This window comes from Dermacentor silvarum, chromosome 2 (genome assembly GCF_013339745.2).
Source record: "Dermacentor silvarum isolate Dsil-2018 chromosome 2, BIME_Dsil_1.4, whole genome shotgun sequence".
Classification (NCBI taxonomy): domain Eukaryota; kingdom Metazoa; phylum Arthropoda; class Arachnida; order Ixodida; family Ixodidae; genus Dermacentor; species Dermacentor silvarum.
Window position 1 is genome coordinate 191,044,067 of NC_051155.1, and position 19,672 is coordinate 191,063,738.

A 19,672-nucleotide genomic window follows, 5' to 3' on the forward strand; every position below is an offset into this window, starting at 1 on the left:
CTGTAGCCGAGGCTTCTTCAGCCGTTTCTGGGACATTAATAGTCTCGGGCTGCGCGAACTAGAATCCGAAGGTTTAGATAGAGCTTCAAACTAGGTTCGAGCTCCTAGGAATGAAGTCACGTACCGTCGATCGAAGGAAGTCGCGCTGTCAGTCGTGTTTCGTACTGAGGGCTCATTCCCTTCAAAGCTGTCCCGCATGAGCTAGGCGAATGAACTGAGGGGATGAAAGAAAAACAAAAAATGAACGCTTTTCTTTTGTATCGTTTGTCTAACTTGATCTCTCAGCGGAGATTCCGACGGTGACTTGGCTGGCCCTTTCCTGTGATTTGATTCCAACCTAAACGAAGACAGTGACTGTAGATCATCCGCACAACTTTGTTTCGCGTACTCGCGTCGCTCGCAAATTCAGCATCTTGAGACCTACCCGCAATAGTGTGACTCAGCGCGCGGAGACTTCAGTTCGTAAAAGCTGTTTGCCATCTGGCAGTCGTGCTAATACCATGTTCGCTACGACGAATGGGGCTGTCACACTGCTTTCGGCAATTGATTGAGCATACAAACTACTTGAGAATACGGGGCCCGTGGGACTGAGTTCATTAAGTGCTGACGTGCCAAACCTGACAAAGCGGCTAATGGGTGCGGCCTGGCTCAACGACAATCGTAAGAAGCGATATACTGTGTCATTTCGATTTGGTATTATCTCTCTCTCTCCTAGCTGTTCGAGAAGCATTACTAGTTATGGCGCTGTAGCCTATATATTATAATGTTTTCCATCGCTGCGGAGCCAAATCTTTTCCTGTCGAGTTCGTTTGACGTCTTTGTTTCGCTTCACATTTCCTCTCTTTCTCTCTCTTCCAGGAGCAACTCTTGCTCTCCGTTCTTCCACGTCACGTCGCGATGGAGATGAAAGCGGACATCGCGAAAAAGCCACAGGACTCCATGTTTCACAAGATCTACATCCACCGACACGAGAACGTCAGGTGCGTACATTTGTCCTACACACCATGTTTGTTCCTTCTTTCTGTTGCTTTTTTTTTCTCTCTCTCTCTCTTTTCGTCTTCACGCTCGCTTAGCAACGAGAACTGCCATTGTGTCCTCAACATTCGACGCACGCTGTTCGTCTTGCTTGTTTGCTCTAGCACAAAAGCTTTTTCTCTGTGGGACGGCAGCGAGGCGGCCCGCCGGGCACGTCACAACAATGGACGAGCGGGTTCCGCATCAGTAGTTGAAGAAAGCATATCGAAAATTTGACGTCGTGGTAACGCGGGCGGCACGCCGAAGAGCTATTTTCGAACGCGATTTGAACTGATTGTTTCTATTATTCTTTTCTTTTTTTTTTCACTATACAGGCGAAAACGTACGAAATAGTGTGCGCCGAAATTGCCGAGAGCAGTGGTTCCTTCCCGGTATACCGCCATGTGCGCGTTTTACGGAACAAGTTTTACGGAACATTAAAAAAATCACCTCTTGTAGATAACAGCTTGAGCTGGATTATTCAGAGAGGTGGATATTACTTTCATGAGAAATCGAAACACATATTCAATTAATCAATAAAATGGACTAATTAACTTCTTCATTAATTACTTTACGACACATATGTCAATTTACGAATTGTAGCCAGTGAGTTTGCAAGGCCTATCCCCTTGGAATAGATTTCCAGAATGACACCCGTTTCGAGATATGTGCATCAAACTCGCTTAAAAAGGCACTGTTGTGCCACTTACTTTCTTTTTTTAAACAAAACGCTCTGTTATGCATTGAAGTGCAAAAGTAACTGAAACGCCTATTTAATTCGTCCCACAAATTGGGAAATAGTAACTCGAAACTGGTGTAATCCTGAGAATTCATTTCAAGTGGATACGTCTTGCAAGCTCACCGGCTACAATTCGTAAATTGCAATATATGTGCCGTAAATCAACTAATTAAGAAGTGAATTAGTGAAGTTTCGGTAATTCGTTTTATATGTGTTTCGATTTCTCGTGCTAGTAATGTCCGTCTCTTCGAATACTACTACAAGAATTATGCTATTCTGCCACATGCGCTTTTAAAATTTTTTCCGGAAAACTAAAAAATGATCACCCCGTATACTGACTGGCACAGCAGATCCAGTGCATTTTGCTTTATCTTTGTGTCTCCCCTTACCCCTTCCCCAGCGCAGGGTAGCAAACTGGATATCTATCTTTCGGCTAACCTCCCTGCCTCTCTCTCTCCTCTCTCTCTCTCTCTCTCTCTCTCTCTCTCCAGTGCAACGCGTTCTTGTCAAAACGGCGCGTTCAAACTTCATAATTCAAATGGAAAGTACAAAGCAACGCGTTTAGTAAGATTTAAATTAGTAATTGTGCGGCGATATTCAAATGCGCGTTGCATAGACCGATGCAAGGCCTTTCTTGTACGGCTATCGACACAGCCAGTGCCGTTCGGAGCTGCCACTGCGATCGAATCGAGGTTATATATGTAACTTATTTTTGCTAGCGGAACAACGACAAAAAAAGAAGAAGAAAACAAAGAAAAGGAGCAAAGTACACCGTTTGCTGAGAGTCGACCTCTGCGCAGCCGTGGAGATGTTGAGAAATCTGATTCCATGGCCGATTAGCGGCACCGTTCTCTAAATTTCTGGCACTAGCGAGAGCTCATTTAGTCACATGTTTGTCTGACTGGTTTCTTCGATCGTAGCGTGGTCCGGTGAGCTGGTACCGCATGGCTTGGTGTAGACAGCGCTGCGTGTGTCCACGCCTCTCTCTCTCTCCCTTTGCCTTCGTTTTCTGAGCGCTACTTACATCAAATCTAGCTTATTCAAATTATGCATTTGGGATTAATTTGACACTTATGCGAGTTGTGGGTCAGACCTTTCGAGACCTTTCTAGTTTCTTAAAATGACGATACTTACTCGCATCGTTGGCAAAAAAGTATTGTCGACTCCATGAACTCGGAATGAACGGCATATAAGCTGCACCGGCTCGCGATCGCAGCAGAGCAACGAAGCTTGTGACTCTCTGAATTTCGTCTATATTTTTTCTATCTCTCTCTCTCTTTGTGTCAAGAGCCCCACACTTTCTTTTCTTTTAGGGGCGAAGCTCCTTAGGGTGTGGGTCGTTCCCTCCTCTGTAGTAGTAGTAGTAGTAGTAGTAGTAGTAGTAGTAGTAGTAGTAGTAGTAGTAGTAGTAGTAGTAGTAGTAGTAGTAGTTGTATGTAGCCACCTCTAGTTTATGAATTGCTCAATAGATGGCGTTGTGTGTCCGTAGCCACCTGTAGTTTTATGAAGTGTTCACTAGATGGCGTTCCGGTTCCGCTTCCACTTCCGGTTCCGGTTCCACTTTGCGCGCGTTCGGGGCGAATGCGGGCAAAACGCCGACGGCGTCGACAACAGTTCTGCGCGTTGCTGGTGCTGCTGCATGTCCAAGTTTATACAGCTGATAAAACTACCTTGAGTCGACCCCATGGCTGCTTCGCATACTACTCAGGGTTCCCCTACGGGAAGATGGTGTAATTTTCTTTCTCGTTCCCGACGCGCGCTCTCTTTATCTCTCGTCCGTAGCTGTGGTTTACCCGAATGATCCCCCGGTGCTTCGCCCACTCATCATCATTCACTTCGTGGATATGCTGTGCTTTTTTTTTTCAATTTTGTCGCATGCGAATTGCACGATTGGCTAACAACTTGCAGAGTATTGCTTATTTTTCATTAGGAACGTGTGCTTAGGCTGTCTTCACCATAAGTTCGCTTTTGTATTGTTGGTCGTCTTTGTTGTTGTTGGTGGTGGTGGTGGTGATGGTTAAATGATGAAGAGTTACGAAGGTGTATGCTGCACAGTCAGCTATTCTAAATACTTATGTGTGATAAACACTACGCACAGATCAAGAAGGGTCGAACTAAGTGAAGATGGTTTTTCGAAAAAATTAAGAAAAGCAGCACCGCACATGTAGAAACTCATCGCGGACACTTAAGCATGCAAAAAATAGTGACATAGGCGCCTGGACCCGAAACATTTTTAGGGGCGAAGCTCCTTAGGGACGAGCCTTGTCCCTCGTCGTGCCGTCGTAACCACACTAGTACTCGCCGCTCCCGCTAGAGGCGCAGCTGTGCTCTCTTTCTCTTTCTATCTCGTTCCCGACGCGCGCTCTCTCTCTCGTCCGTAGCTAGGGGCGCTGCGGTGAACAATGCCGTTCGTTTCTTTTTCTCTATCGTGCCCGATGCGCTCTCTTTCTCTTGTCCGTAGCTAGGGGCGCTGCGGTGCACAAGAGCGTTCGTTCCCGACGCGCGCTCTCTTTCTCGTCTGTCGCTCTGGTTTACCCGAATGCGTTCGTTTCTCTTTCTCTCTCGTTCCCGACGCGCGCTCTCTCTCGCCCATAGCTAGGGGCGCTGCGGTGAACAAGGGCGTTCGTTCCGCTCTCTCTCTCTCTCTCTCATCCGTAGCTAGGGGCGCTGCGGTGCATCCCTACAAGGGCGTTCATTCCCGACGCGCTCTCTCTCTCTCTCTTGTCCGTAGCTAGGGCGTTCGTTCCCGACGCGCGCTCTCTCTCTCTCTCTCGTCCGTAGCTAGGGGCGCTGCGGTGCACAAGAGCGTTCGTTCCCGACGCGCGCACTCTTTCTCGTCCGTAGCTCTGGTTTACCCAAATGCGTTCGTTTCTCTTTCTCTCTCGTTCCCGACGCGCTCTCTCTCTCTCTCTCTCATCCGTAGCTAGGGACGCTGCGGTGCATCCCTACAAGGGCGTTGATTCCCGACGCGCGCTCTCTCTCTCTCGTCCGTAGCTAGGGGCGCTGCGGTGCACAAGAGCGTTCGTTCCCGACGCGCGCTCTCTTTCTCTTTCGTCCGTAGCTCTGGTTTAACCGAATGATCCCCCGGTGCTTCGCCCACTCATCATCATTCACGTCGTGGATATGCGGTGATTTTTTATGACTTATAGACTAGCGACCGTGTGCTAACACATCAAAATGCGCGAACAAGGCACATCCATATATGTAAGAAATACGTCACTGTCTCCTGCAGAAATTGAGCACTAAAAAGTACATTAAGGTCATGACCCGAATATAAAACAAAGAACAGAGAAAATCTTTCTCGTCGTCACTTATGTCTTTGTTGCTGACAGGACTGGCCATGTCAACAGCGGGATATTCACTAATACAAATGCACTATGACACACACGACGCTCTTTCGTTAAATGTTACAAATAAATAAGATGCGTATATTAGGAACAGGAAAACTGACCGTCGACAAAACTTATGTGGTCAAAGGGGTTAGACGTTTCCACCACCTCATGGAAGCCTTGCTCCCTATATATAAGCTAAAAGGCTCAATACATTAAGCTTAAGTTCGTATTAGTGGTTGGCCAAACGCCTGTCGTAGTTGAACTAAGTTCATTGGCATATCGTCTGGTCAGTGATTCGATGACGTCCTGGTCGAGAAGTACTTTCCGACTAGACATCGAGTTATATATTCAGGATTGAAATTGAGAATTGTGGGAATTTGGGGGCGCCGCAAGAAAATCGTCAATTTGAGCTAATCGGAGTTCTTCGTTTCAATGCTTGCCGGGAAACTAAAACGTTGGCTCTTTATTAATCACTTGACGTATCAAAATGAAGCTTCGTAGTAATAAAGTGTGCATTTAGGACAAACATGCTGGAATAAGGTTTTCAATGTTGTAGATGAGCGGTAGCAGAATCCTAAAATGCCGTCGGAGCCTTTAGAACGCCCCTTCGAGCAGTGCATTCAATGTTTATATTTATGGCTGTGAGCAAACGGCTCGACATTTTGGCCTGAAACTCTGGATGCGTATAGTACACCGTCTTCCATCGGGGGGGTGCGGGAGCAAATGCGATCTGGACTTTTGCGCGTGAGTATGTCACTACCTTTGAGTAGGTGTTTACGTGGGCTCACAACAGTCCAGGTGGCGTTATAACGATGCAAGGAGCTCTCTTTGGAAAGGTACCTGACAACATCTTTATAAGTTTGGAAGTGTTATTTTGGGCGTGTAAATGTGAACGAGCTCGCTTTCAATGCTGCCGATGCCGGTGAGCTGTTTATTTAGACTCAGCGCTGTTGGCGGAAGCAGTGAGGAGGCTGCAAAAGGGCTGCGAAAAAGTTCAACAAAAAAGAGAAGAAAGAAATAAAGAAAGAAAAAACACCTTTTTGTAGGAAAAAGTGTTCGGGCGCTACGGCCTCCGTGTCTCGAACTGTGCTTCGCCGGACTACAGCTTCGCCGAAATTCTGCAATGTCACGCAGGTCTGCCGGCGTTAATGTTTTTGCCTGCATGCCCCCGTTATGCATCTAGTTAAGTCCATAACTCTCATTTGTCGCCTAAGACTTGGAGTAGCTTTCACCAACGCATACTCCTACCTGATCGGAATGGCCACAAGTCCAGATTGTGAAACTTGCGGGTGCAAGGAGACGATATATCACATCTTCTGTGTGATTGTCGTCGTTTTAGTGCACAAAGGAAAGTCCTCAGAACCACGCTCGACAAGATAGACAGCCGTCCCCTTACGGAAGCCAGAATTCTTGGTCCCTGGTCCCAGCCGACGTCGGAACGAACTGCTTTAAAAGCGCTAGTACGCTTTTTAAAAGAAACAGGACTTATAGAAAAACTATAGAATGGTGCGGACTGATGTGTTGTCTTTTTTTTTTGTTCTTTTTTGTTTTCTTTTTCTTCTTTTTAATCTTCTCTTGTTTTCTAATCTTTTCTGCCCTTACCCCATCCCCCCGTGCAGAGTAGCCAACCGGACACTTAACCTGGTTAACCTCTCTGCCTTTCGCCTCTTATTTTCCTTCCTTCCTAGTTAAGTCCATAAGGCTTAACGACTCCTTATAGCAGTGGCAAATTGCTAACAGCATTTTGAAACGGCATTCTTTCTGGATTCATGGAAAGCGAGAGAGAATAAACGGCAAGGAGGTTAACCAGGCATGGATCTGTTTTTTTTTTTTTTTTTTTTTCTTGGAGCTTTAAAAGGTGCTGGGAGAGTGCTGCCAATCGCTTGCAGTGTTGGCCGATAGACTGTGCACCTGCAAATCTTTCTCCCTCAGTGTTGTTATGTGTATATGCAGATAGTTGGACTCAGATTTGCCATTACTGGCACATGCACTAGCGCCGTCGCATTTCGAAACACAACGGGCAACTGCTGCTCGTGACGTTAACGGCGCCGCTTAGGCGTCCTCCTGCAGCGCGCGGCCTTTCACCGGCCTTATGCGGGAGCCTTGTCCGTAGGAGCGACTTTTAAGGAGGAGGCGTTCCACAGGCCTAGTCACTCCGTTGTATTTCCAGCGGGTGCGAAAAGCAAGTTTTCTCGCTTTCTTTTTTCTTCTTTTTACGCACCGACTGTTACCTTTTCTTTCTGCTCCTACGAGTGCTGCGAAACATCGAACACTGGCTTCGGAGAACCGTGCATGGTTTATTTCTTCAAGAAGAGAAAAGCCAGCCGGTTTCCACTTCAGGTGTTCGAGTTAGGCCCAGTTACTCGGCCCTTTCGTAATCTAACGATGCGGAATGAGCAACGAAAGCTCAACGTGCACGCTTGCATACATGCATGCACATGCAGCAATGTTTGTGAGAGAATGATACAGGCAGGAAAATAAAGCACTTTATTTTTATTCGACTCTTTGTCTAAGTCGTCGCTGTCGAAGTTCTGCTGGGTTGCTCGTGCTGTGGTGCTGAGCTGCATCTCATTGGTTGCCCGGTTTTACAGTGTTATTCTTGTTCCACATTCACTCTGCAAACACAAAAATCCTGTACACATGGAGCTCTATTCCACTCTATGCAGAGCGTATATATCAAACCAGCATGTCATTATTTATATGCTGGGTGCCGGGCCATAGAGGCATTGACGGTAATGTGTGAGCAGACCAAATGGCCACATCAGCTACATCGCACGCTACTAATCATACAGTAGCTGTTCCTGCAACAGACTTGAAACCTTTCTTGTGAAAGAAACTGCGAAGCCACTGGCGACACTTGTGGGACGCTGAAACAAATAATAAATTTCACTTGGTTAAACCACAGTTAGGTTTCTGGCCCCCCGTAACAAAAACACGACGAACTGATGTCCTATTCTGTCGGCTCAGAATAGGACATACATTTGGCACCCACAGTTTTTGCTGACTGGTGATGAACCACCAACCTGTGGTAGATGTGAAGAGAGGCTGACCGTCCTCCACGTCCTGCTGGAGTGTCGGGAAGCCGAAAGAGAGAGAAAGAAACATTTTCCTCTAGCATACCGCTATTGTATTCCTCTCCATCCTGCTGTGTTTCTTGGTGAAGAGCCGCTTTTTAGCACTAAAGCTGTCCTAGGCTTCTTGAACGATGTGGTCTTGCATGTTAATAGTCCAATAATTTCGTAGCGCATTCTCTCTCTAGAGGATTCCGCTGTGATAGTAGTTCAGTATAGCACATGTCTCCAGGCTCTTGGCACTTCAAGGGCTCTGTTAAGGCAGAAGTGCTTTTTGAAAACTTTCGCCTCTGACATATTTTAGTATACCATCAGTCTTTCACAATGCATCTCTCGTGTCTATAGCACACTTCATTACCTATTGCCATAATCTTATTACCTATAGATTTTACACACTTTACAGTGACTATTTTTAGGCCCCTTTACAGCCATGCCACATCTGTTTTATTCACACCTTATAAGTCACTATGCATACCACTGACAAGCCATTATCATCGCCTTGACGCTCTTTGGCCACATCTGGCCCTTGTGCCAATAAACTCCAACAATCATCATTCTTGTTCCACATTAAGTAAGTGAAGTATATATTTCACATCCATTGAGTGGAGCATATATTTGCATATATGTTCGACTTACCTAGCGGAACCTACGTGGGACTTTGTCAAGAATTGTGCATATATAACAGAGGTAAGAAGCTCCACCTAAGGAAGAGCCTATGCTCGAGAACGTTCCTTCCACATAGGTTCTACTTATGGAATTTTTTTTTCGACCGTGTTCCTCTTACTAAATGATACTTGTGTGAAACGAAATTAAGATAGTGTATCCTTCTTTTGGAAGAACTCGGGCTGCCATTGGTCGGCCGTGTTTCACTAACGATGCGTTCGCTATCGCAAATGAACAGCTGCTGTAATTACGTAAGTACTGGTATAACGTAGGATACAGTATGACGACAGCTCACTTATTGATTTCGTAGATGTTTCTTTTCTCGTGGATTTTTCAACAGCAAGACAGTCTCACCTAATTAACACACTAAACGAAAAAAAAATAAACGAAGAACGACAGAAAGAAGTATCCAGAATCAACAGACAACTTAGCAAGGTGACTGACTGGGCTAGTTGGTAATCCATGCCGAACGTGAACAGTGCAAAAGGAACGCGTCGCTTTTCCGACGGTGTTGCGTTTGCGCTGTTCACCTTCACTAGAGGCAACGCTGGTCGAATATTTATTTGCGCAAGCTTTTTAGGTGTATTGGTTTCGCGGACACGCATACCGGTGTAGCAGGGTTCCCGTCATAGCGATTACTTTCAGCCGTTCATTTCAATCGCGCACTGAAAGCAAACTCTCTTTGTCATTTGCATAATAGAGGACATACCACATTTGGCGGTTCCCAGCTGATACTGGTATTTTGGTAGACGAACTGCAAGGCGTGATGTCACGGAGATATGGCGACGCTGTCGTCAATTCACCAAATTTTGCCTATGTGAAATTTTGATGAAGGCACAAGATGGGGTCGCCCGCATTGCGTGACGTCTCTGAATGAACTCGTGGACGTTTAGTTAGTGTATTTGCATTATATTTCGCTGGTTTGAGTTTTGCCGTCAGGGTAAGTTTTTCAGCAGTTTTCTTTCTTTCTTTCTTTCTTTCTTTTGCCAATGATTGTAGTTAGAAACCGACGTTGCGTTGGAAATTACTGGTCGAATAGTGCCACTGGGCAACAGCAAGAATTCAACAATGCAAGCGCCGCTACACAGAAGGGGAAGACGAATGCACATAACCGCACTAATCATCCTGTCATAGCCGTTGATAACATGGCCTGTTTACTTGGCTTAGCCGCCTGTGATCTTGTTAGCGTTACTGGATATGGTTAACTGTGGAGCAAGGGAGACGTAAGACGCATTCTGCTCCCGTCTACTCCATCCCACGTGTAGGTGGGAACAGAAAGGCAAGACAAGCTATATTTTGTAACAAGAACAAAATCTCCTAACAGAGGTGCTAGAGTGATGGTACTGGAGGGGGGAAAACCCTTTGAATTTTTCTGTGCATTGAGAATTCGCGCTTCACCTAGACCGTCTTGTGACGCTGTTTGTCCATGTATACATAGGCTTTGCGTCATCAAACTCCGTCCACAGACGACAAGTTCTCTCTATATTATCCATGCAGCATCCTGTTCGCGGACATCTGCGGCTTCACGAGCCTCGCGTCCCAGTGCACGGCCGAGGAAGTGGTGCGCATGCTGAACGAGCTGTTCGCGCGCTTCGACAAGCTCGCCGCCGAGAACCACTGCCTGCGCATCAAGATTCTCGGAGACTGCTACTACTGCGTCTCAGGCTTGCCGGACCCGCGACCAGACCACGCTCAGTGCTGCGTCGAAATGGGACTCGACATGATCGAGGCCATCGCGTGAGTAACGCTTTTTTTTTACAGCGGAGCTGTAAGTCGAACTTGTTCCGTGCGCAGCGATGTTCGCAGCATAGCCAAGTCGGGAGAGGGTCAAGTGTATAGGGAGAGGGAAAGCTCTCGAGAGGGAAGATAGTGTGGCGAGGGGGGGAGATAGTGGTGAGTGGGGAGGAGGACCGGCTGCACAGGTGGCAGGGCGGAGGTGAGCGGTAGCGGAGCCAATGCACAGCGCTGCCGAGCGCACGTGGTATGACGTAATAATGACGTCAGCGCGCCCTATAAAAGGCGCGCTCTCACATCGGCGGGCCTCTTTCTCGCCCCGGACTTTCTCAACGTAGCGCAATGGCGAAGCCGACCGCTACAACTCTCGAAGAAGAAGCCGCTCGATTGGAATGCCATAGAGAAGTGGCTTAGCTTTGATCTTGCTTTCCTAAACCACGCTCCTTCTTCGCCTAGCTTTGCACAACTTTGCTGAAGCTTCCCCTCAGCTCCGCTGGTCATTGGTGTTTGCGATATCAAAGCCACGCCTAATGTTTCTTGCCTTTTTTGCTTCTAGATGGGAAGCTTTTCCTTGTTGCGTTGGGCGGGTGTTAAAGCTGTGTTCTGTGGTCGGACTGGGATTACTGTGGAGGTTACTTTTCTGGGTTACTGGGATTACTGCAGAAGTTACCTTTAAAACTTTAAACTTTTCTTTGTGGCGTATTGCTGAGCAAGGGCATAGTGGCGTTCAAGTGATGACCTATGTTGTCCTATGGTTCTTTTGCTGTGTCCTGTGTCGCGCTCTTTAAAGCTGTTGTTTACTATATCAAGCATTGCTTACGTAAACATTCGTTCGGTTGTACGATTGTGCTTGTTGGGAGATGGGAAGAGGTACATTGCACTGGAGCTGCTTAGCACGGTCGTTGACTCCGAGCTACTGAGTGTTGATGTACAAGGTTAGCTTAGCCCCTCAAATTGCGGGCAACAGCATTACGATTAATTCATGACTTGAAATATATTTCGCCAAACGCGTATTCGTGAAGAAACGACCCGCAGTTTCCCAGACGCTGTCTTTCGACATTGCACGTCGCTAAAATAAATACTCGCACTTGTTGTGCGTGTCACAGCATCGAATGTAATAGCAGGGATTCGCGCCCGCTGCACATCCGTGCACTTCGACGGGACCTAATACGGGAGCCTCATATGCAACGCGTTTCGCCAGGAAATTCTAACGCGGGCATCGCGAAGCATGAAATGGAGGCGCCAGGAAATGCACAGAAAATGCGTTCCATATGCTGTCTCCTTTTTGTTGGAAGGCACCAAGAAAGTTCACTGTCGGCTTGAGCCACTACGGTCTGCAGACTATGTCGGTTTTGGATATTGCGCATCCTGAAAGCGGCTGGACTGCTAATGTGAAGACTCGTCGGTGTTGCGACAGCACGATTACGCACTAGCGCATGAAAAATACCGCCTGTATCATTATTTTGACGTTTCGAGATTAGCTTGTCATAACAGCGTTGGCGCCCTGTAGGCGCGCTAAACTTCCGTATTCTTCGCTTCTGCTGTAATGTCCCATGGACAGCTGCCTCCAGCTGGCGTGAAATGGTCGGAAAGTGAAGCACAAAACGTGACGAAAAAAAAAAAAGAAAGAAAGACGTGAATAGGTACGCACTCTCGCTCGCGTTCACGAAGCCTGGATCTCAGCCCAAGACTCATTACGCCGTGACATTAAATCGCACGTATTGTATAAAGTACGCACGATGCCGACTGAAATAGAAACACTTTTTTTTTCTTTTTTTTCTTTTCTTTTCTTTACTATTTTTATACTGACTTACGTACGCGTCCTCGGACGGCAGTGATAAAACGAACAGAGCGCGCGGTGATGCAACGCGTCCGCTGTATGAGATCGTGTGTCACGCCGCAGCGTGCAGCCGCTTTTCGCATGACTCATCGAAGACACGAAGGTACGAGCGCTGAACAATGGTACGGCGCGGTTGCCGTTCTAAACGGTATATCGTAATAAGTTTCGCCTATAGTTCATCGTCAAGTTTCTTTCAGTTAAGGAGTTCCTGTCAGTTAAGTGCGCTGAGACGCCACCGTATCTTTCAGGTATACATAGAGAATCGGCGAGATCTCTCTTTCGCTGAACAAAGTTATCAAAGCACCCGCCCGGTTCCGGGCTATTTTCACAAGCCGGAGAAATGGCCCGTTGTTTGAACTGATAACAACGCTCACCAAAGACGGTACTTAAAGCTGTGCTGACACATTGCTGGAAGCGCCTGTTACTCCGTAAATATGTGCACAGTGAATCACGATTGTCTTATATACGCGGTCCTATACGCTTGTCACACAACGCGTAGTTCCGTGGCTCACAAAGGCCGCACACAATCATTCCGCGTGTACGCTGCTCGTCTTCAACTAATTCCAGAATTTTTGTTCGTGTTCGTCGTTCGCTCTACCCGTTACCATGAATCAACGCCAACTTGCCCAAATTTCCGATTACAACACCGGCAGCTGCCACCAGACGTCGCAAGCGCAGCTCCGACTTTGCCGCTATACTACGCAGGACAAGACAGGAATGGGTGTTTCGACTAATCTAATGATCCTGCATACTACATCTGTAGGAATGCACGCCGCTCGAGCTGCTGCTATTCGCCAAAACGTGGTCACGCGCTTCGACAGCGTCCCTTCTTGCAAGGGAGCCAACTTCCCGCCGCGCTGCTCTTCCGCCAAATAGTTTTGTAGGAAACTCAACGCTTTCCACCTGTGAACAGTCGTGAACCTATTGCGTGTTGCGCTGCATGTCGCGTCGTTTGGTGCCAGATAGGCAGGGTTATCTTCGAAAACCAATAGCTTTCGTTGCCACTTTTGGCCGTTTTCGTGCTTGGACTTGCACCGCCGTTGCAATGACGCTGGGCTTAGACAGGCGCGGAATGCAGTGTCTATTAGAACGATTTCTGAGCGCAAATGCTTTCGTAAAATGGGAGCCTCGGAAAAACAATTATATTGTTCGTGACTGGGATGCATCTGAACGGGATTTCAAGGTTCCCTGTGGTAAACTCACTGAAATCACGGACCTTTCAGTTTGGATGGTTGCGCTTGCTGCGAGAAACGTTTTTTCTTTCTTTTTTTTTTTTCTCAATTGTATTTCTCTTTTTTCTTGCGGCTACGGAGTTCGAAAAAGCTTTTGTGGTCAGACGTACGTGTATTTCGCCGCTATATTACCCTGGCGCCGATACGAAAATGCCACGCTGTTGACGACGCATTACTTTTTTTTTCTTCTGTTTTTTCTGCTGCAATGTGCCGGAGACGTTCGCTGTGACGTTAGTTCGCTTCGTCACTTTTCGGTTGACGGCGGGCAGGGTAATTATTATTTAAATAACAGCATAATGTTTCAGCAGCTGTGTTCTCGTTTAGTCTGCCGAAACTGCGTGTAGATTCGGCAGGGCGGCAAGATGGCGCCACCATCGCCGCTGCGTCTACTGTAAGCGGTAATACGTAGCAGAGTAGACGTATACCGCGACAGTATATACTCCATCTCACATGCCGCAATCGCCACATGCTGCGGTGTCGGCCTTTTCTGTTACCTGTTCCTGTATTTTTTTATCCTCTCTCTCTCTCTCTCTGTCATTGTCCTCTTTCCAACCCCCTATATCCCACACTCCAGTGCAGGGTAGCAAACCGGAAACTCGCCTCTGGTTAACCTTCCTGCCTTTCCTTTCTCTCTCTCTTTTCATCTCACAAATCGTTCGCAGCACTGTGGAAGCTGCAAGACTCCTTAGCCAATAGGAAGGCCGAATGCGCCTCGAGATGTGTTAATCCGCGCCGCGTCGTCTGCTCAGCGGCTGCTCAATTCGCGGAATACGACGTGTATGCGCAAAGGTCTGAACATGTCACGTACACCACTATAATTTATCACGTGCCAAGCAAAAACAAAACTCCATAATCGCGCCATTAATCAGGCAGTTACGCCCGGAACTGTATTGCGCTGCGCAAGGACGTTGCCTGTGTACGCCTCGTACCTTGGGCAGTGTTGCAAACGACTTGTGAGATGGAGTACAGGTATTAACGACTCGAAGCATCAGCGCTCGCGGTGACGCATTGAACGTGCGTAGCGTGGCCCCTGATTTTATTAAGTCCTGCGAAGAAGGCACTTCACACTATATTCTATAAAAGCTTCGCGTTATCTCAGGTGCGCCGGCGGCTGCTGTTTCGCAACCAGTAAAGTGCTGGCTGCGGGACCGGAAAAAAGTAGCCTTCTATTTTGAGCTCAGCAGTACTGACTAGTCGTATATCACCCATGACGGATATACGATAGAGAGAAAGTGTAGAGCCTGAGCGACCTCCTGCTATGAAAGTAGCCAGAGAACCCGCAAACGAGTTGAACGTCGAAAGCTTATATATAGAAAAAGAATGACAGGATCAATGGGCAAGGAGATTTAGTGGTGGAAAAGCGCTCTTAGCATTTCATATAACCCACTGAAAGCACCCTAGCTCGTGAAAACCATAAACGCGTGAGAACATAGCATGGTTATACTCTGCTCGCATTGTGATCAAGAGACTGTCAAGCTTTTTGGCGGACACCTTTTCCCAGTTTCAAGAGCAGGATAAAATCTCGGCCGATAACATGACGTGCTAAGAACTTGCTTGAAAGGTCGTGTCGAAAGTTAGTCAAGCTTTTAGCCGAAATGTGGCTAAAATCCACAGCGCTTCCTCAATATATACGTTCCAGCGGAAGTGCTCTTTCTAAAAAAGGATCACCTGGGATGCGTATAGGCCTTTCGAAGATCAATGCTGTATGTCACAAGAAAATGAAAACAAACGTTGTTTGCAAAAGCAAAGCGTTGGCTTTCCAGTGAAACGAACGATTCCGTGACGCAGTCAGCTAGCGAGATCGGGAAAGCCAATTAAGACAGACAGGCTTTATGCGGGCTGCTCTTTCTGATGGCATCAGTCCTCGGTTTCGAGTGCGTAAACACCCCTTCACTGTACGCCCTATTTGAAGTTGGAGCAATGCCCTATTCGAATTAAGGTATTCAGTTCAACTGCATTGGCTGATTACGCATCTGAAATCGCAAACAAGTCATTTTTACCGGGAGCGGAGTCTTGGTACTCTGAACGAACTTTCAGGACTGCACCTGTTTCGAGATATTAATTTTCAAAGTGTCCGACGAAATGCATGGGCATTCCAGTTATCTTTTTGAGGAAAACGTTGTTTTATGCATTGAAGCACGAAGTTAACTGGAACGCCCATGCATTTCGTCGGACATTTTGAAAATTAATATCTCTAAACTGGTTCAGTCCTGAGAATTCGTTCCAAATGGATACACCTTGCGAACTCAGCGGCGATAATTCGTAGATTGAAAGATGCGCCGTAAAATAATTAACTAAAAGTTAATTAGCGTAATTATGTTAATTAGTGAATTAGGAGTTTTGATTTCTTGTGGAAATAATGGCCACCTGATAGAGTAGTTAAATCAAGGATTATATTTGTGCTATCTGCCACAGGCATCTTTTAAAATTTGGTGCAGCTAAAATAAAACACCCTGTATAGCTGGACAGGCAAGAGGCCTTTGAAAAGTAGGGGAAGGTCCTGAAAGCGTTGTCTCGCGTTTTATTAGCCCAGACAGCGACAGCAGCACTTTAGCGACAGTTGAAAGAAGTGGGTTTCAGTGACACCCGACAGAAACTCTGTGCCTTTTCCTGTGTATCATGAAAGCGTCTCCTTTCAGTAGCGCTCTCTGCTTTTCCATCATCTGCTTTGTACCCTTCTCTACCCCCCCCCCCCCCCCCTTCTCCGATAGACTTCTTTCGCCGCTCCGTTCTGTCCGTGTCGCTGCAGAGGAAGAGTATTTTCTTCCTACTTTTTTGCCACAAATGTATCATTCACAAGGGCTTTACGTGCGTCAACTCGAGGAGTGGCTAAGTGGGCTGCCTTATATTCGACTTCACTTAACCTATGTCGCAATTCGCCAACTAACGAGTAAATATACGTGCTTCGTTTGCAATACGCAAACGCTGAACTTGGTAAATACCCGGCCAAGTAAGCGAGTAAGCTTTCAAGAGTTTCTCTTACCGCAAATATTTCAATATGGATTGTACGATCTCATATAGTTCACGTTTCCAAACCTCCGTCAGGGCTGCTCCATGTGTGCGTTTTCATCGAACGCGAACGTACATTTTCTCCATCTGTGTGCGTCGTGCGCTGTGTGCGTGCGTGCGTGCGTGCGTGCGTGCGTGCGTGTGTGTGTGTGTGTGTGTGTGTGTGTGTGTGTGTGTGTGTGTGTGTGTGTGTGTGTGTGTGTGTGTGTGTGTGTGTGTGTGTGTGTGTGTGTGTGTGTGTGTGTGTGTGTGTGTGTGTGTGTGTGTGTGTGTGTGTGTGTGTGTGTGTGTGTGTGTGTGTGTGTGTGTGTTTTGCGGGGGGGGGGGGGCGACGTAGGCCTGCTTCTGTGCTCCACTTTGCAGTCTGTCGCAAAAGTTTAGAGTCCATCGATGCTGGAGCATGTCTCTTCTTGTAGTTTGAACTACGACCGCTGGCTTCACCGAAACAGGGCTTTTGTCTTGCTTGAGTAGAGCGCGGCGATCCTTACACCTCCTTGACCCACTGTAATAAGCGTTATGTTTAACTTGCGGCGAATGTCGTTCATTTCGCCATTTCGTTTCCGCCGCGCGTCTTCGCAGGCTCGTCCGTGACGTAACAGGCGTCAACGTCAACATGCGAGTCGGCATCCACACGGGGAGGGTCCACTGTGGCGTCCTCGGACTCAAGAAGTGGCAGTTCGACGTCTGGTCTAATGACGTCACGCTCGCAAACTACATGGAAGCGGGCGGAATCCCAGGGTGAGCAGACGCAAACATTCACTATTCAAAGCAAAGTGACGCTGACAGCTACTTGCTTTTTTCCATCTCAATCGCTTTGTAACGAAACACCGAGACAGCAGTTAAGTGCGAAGGCAAGCTCGTTCGAATCGTCTCTTCATTTGTTGGAGTTCACTGCATGGAGGTAAAATGCAACGTGTAGAAATGAAGTAAGGCTCTTAGTGCTACACAAAGTCACGCGTATCGCGAACAGCAGCGTTACTGCAAGAAAGATCCTCAGGAGAGGCAAGTATGTAGAGTACGATACAAAAAAAAAATAATAATAATAAACCATAAACAAGGCTTGACAAAGGCGGCACAGAGAGACCAATTATGGGGGAGAATCGATAAGCTAATAAGGTGAGAGGTTCAAACGAACAATGAGGTTCCAGCATTGCGGTGTCCGCTCGTTAATCTCCTGCAGAATATTTTTCCCCTATAGTGCTGAGGCTATAGCTTGCAGTAACACCTTCTCTTTCGGTCTCCAACGAGATGACAACAAAATACAAGCAAACAATTTCCCATCATATACCCTCGCTTAGGCTTAAAACTTGTTTCGTACGTACCAGCGCACGCTTTACCAACCGAAGGATTACTTGCACATAATCAGACGAGTCGCACACTCATTCCCACGTGCCAGCAATAATAGTTTCAATAGTTTATTGTGACTTCTCTGCAGTCTTTCTTTTCTCTTTCTTTCCTTTCTTCTTTTTTTCTTCTTTTTCTTTTTTTTCAGAACGGATGATTACGATGACGATGAGTCGTGCGCGCATTGTGCGTGTTTCGCAGACATGATGACAGCTCATTCTACATCTGTTGTAAGGCTACGATGTTTTTACCCTTATTTCGCCGGTCTGCAGGAGTCGTCAGAAAACTTTCTCTTTTTCTTCATAGTTTGTCTAAACAACGGCACTATAAAACGTTTCATGTGTTTATATAAAACACTTCTGTTCTCTCGTGCGCGCAGTTTGTCTGTAAACAACGTGCACTATAATGCGTTTCATCACTTCTGTTTATCGCAGACATGTCCATAGTTTGTCTGACACCTTTCTTTTCCGGTAAAACAAGTTGACTTCTATTCTCTACGCCAAATTTAATTCTAGATCTGTTGCTACCGATAGTTTATATAAAACTTGGACGTACTCGTTAGTTTGTTGCACGTCGCATTATAAATGATCAAGTTTCATTGTTTATATAAAACAGTGACTTCTATTTCTCGCCAAATTTTAATTGGACTTTATGTCCAGTTTGTCGTACGAACCGCTTTCATAAGGCTACGAAATATGTTTTTATCCGTCGCAAAATATAATTTCGCCGGTCTGCAGGAGTCGTTCAGAAATTTACCTGCAAATCCCAGTAGACCGAGTGCAAATTTTTGGCTAGACTTTATGGTCCATAGTTTGTCTGCAAACAACGTCGCACTATAAGTGATCATAGTTTCATCGATAGTTTATATAAAACAAGTTGACTTCTGTTCTCTACGCCTTTAATAAAATACCGTTCACGAGATTAGGGTGTATTTAATAGGGGTGTTCAAATAGCGAAATTTATTAGTGGAATCGAATAAGAATGTTCAAGAAAAACTATCCCCGAACATAGAATCGAATATCGAATATTTTATCACTCCAATAGAAATTTTTGATGGAGCCCGTCTAGTAAAAAGGTGGCTTGCTAACATTACTTGATGCGTGCATGATATTCCGTTCGCAACTTAAGAAAGAAGCTAATATCAAAAATCGCGATACACACACGAACACAAACGCAACGACGAATGTCTCCACATGCACCAGCACCGAAAGCACAGCCCAGCAACTAGTGAAGGATGGTCACCAAATTACACAGGAGAGAAAGAGCCTACACAAGTCTCTTTATACGTACACAAGGACACCACGACTGAGAAATCAGATCGTTAAAAAATAAACACAATGTAGCGAAGACAGAATAATATTGTCACTTATAGACACTACATAAGATTAGCCACCACTAAAATATCGCGAAGGGTACTCGCAGCCCGCCTCTGCTTATCAGGGCAGCGATCACGGTCCCAGCACTTTGCTGACTGTGAGAGGACGTCTGTCAAGGATGTTCAAACGACCACGCAGGCGAAACCGCTGTAGGTCATATTAAGGACATTCTATGACAATATGCTCCACTGCAGCATCCGAGTTATCACAGTAACTACAATGCGGGGACGTTCGTCTTTTGAAGCGACAAATGAATTGTGAGCCGTGTAGGCTAAGCATAGACGGCGGAGGAGCGGGTCGAACGTGCGGTCAATCTTT

General features: G+C 46.5%; 1 protein-coding gene across 4 annotated transcripts in view; it reads left to right on the forward strand.

Moving 5' to 3' along the window:
- Positions 1 to 19,672, forward strand: part of LOC119442339 (adenylate cyclase type 5-like) — a 347,702-nt gene that overhangs the window by 257,581 nt on the left and 70,449 nt on the right. For all 4 annotated transcript variants that reach the window (XM_049662064.1, XM_037707182.2, XM_037707185.2 and 1 more), the window contains 3 exons: positions 859 to 980; positions 10,317 to 10,556; positions 17,214 to 17,372. In XM_049662064.1, the coding sequence (XP_049518021.1) occupies positions 859 to 980; positions 10,317 to 10,556; positions 17,214 to 17,372 (521 nt within the window). The remainder of the gene's footprint in view (positions 1 to 858; positions 981 to 10,316; positions 10,557 to 17,213; positions 17,373 to 19,672) is intronic.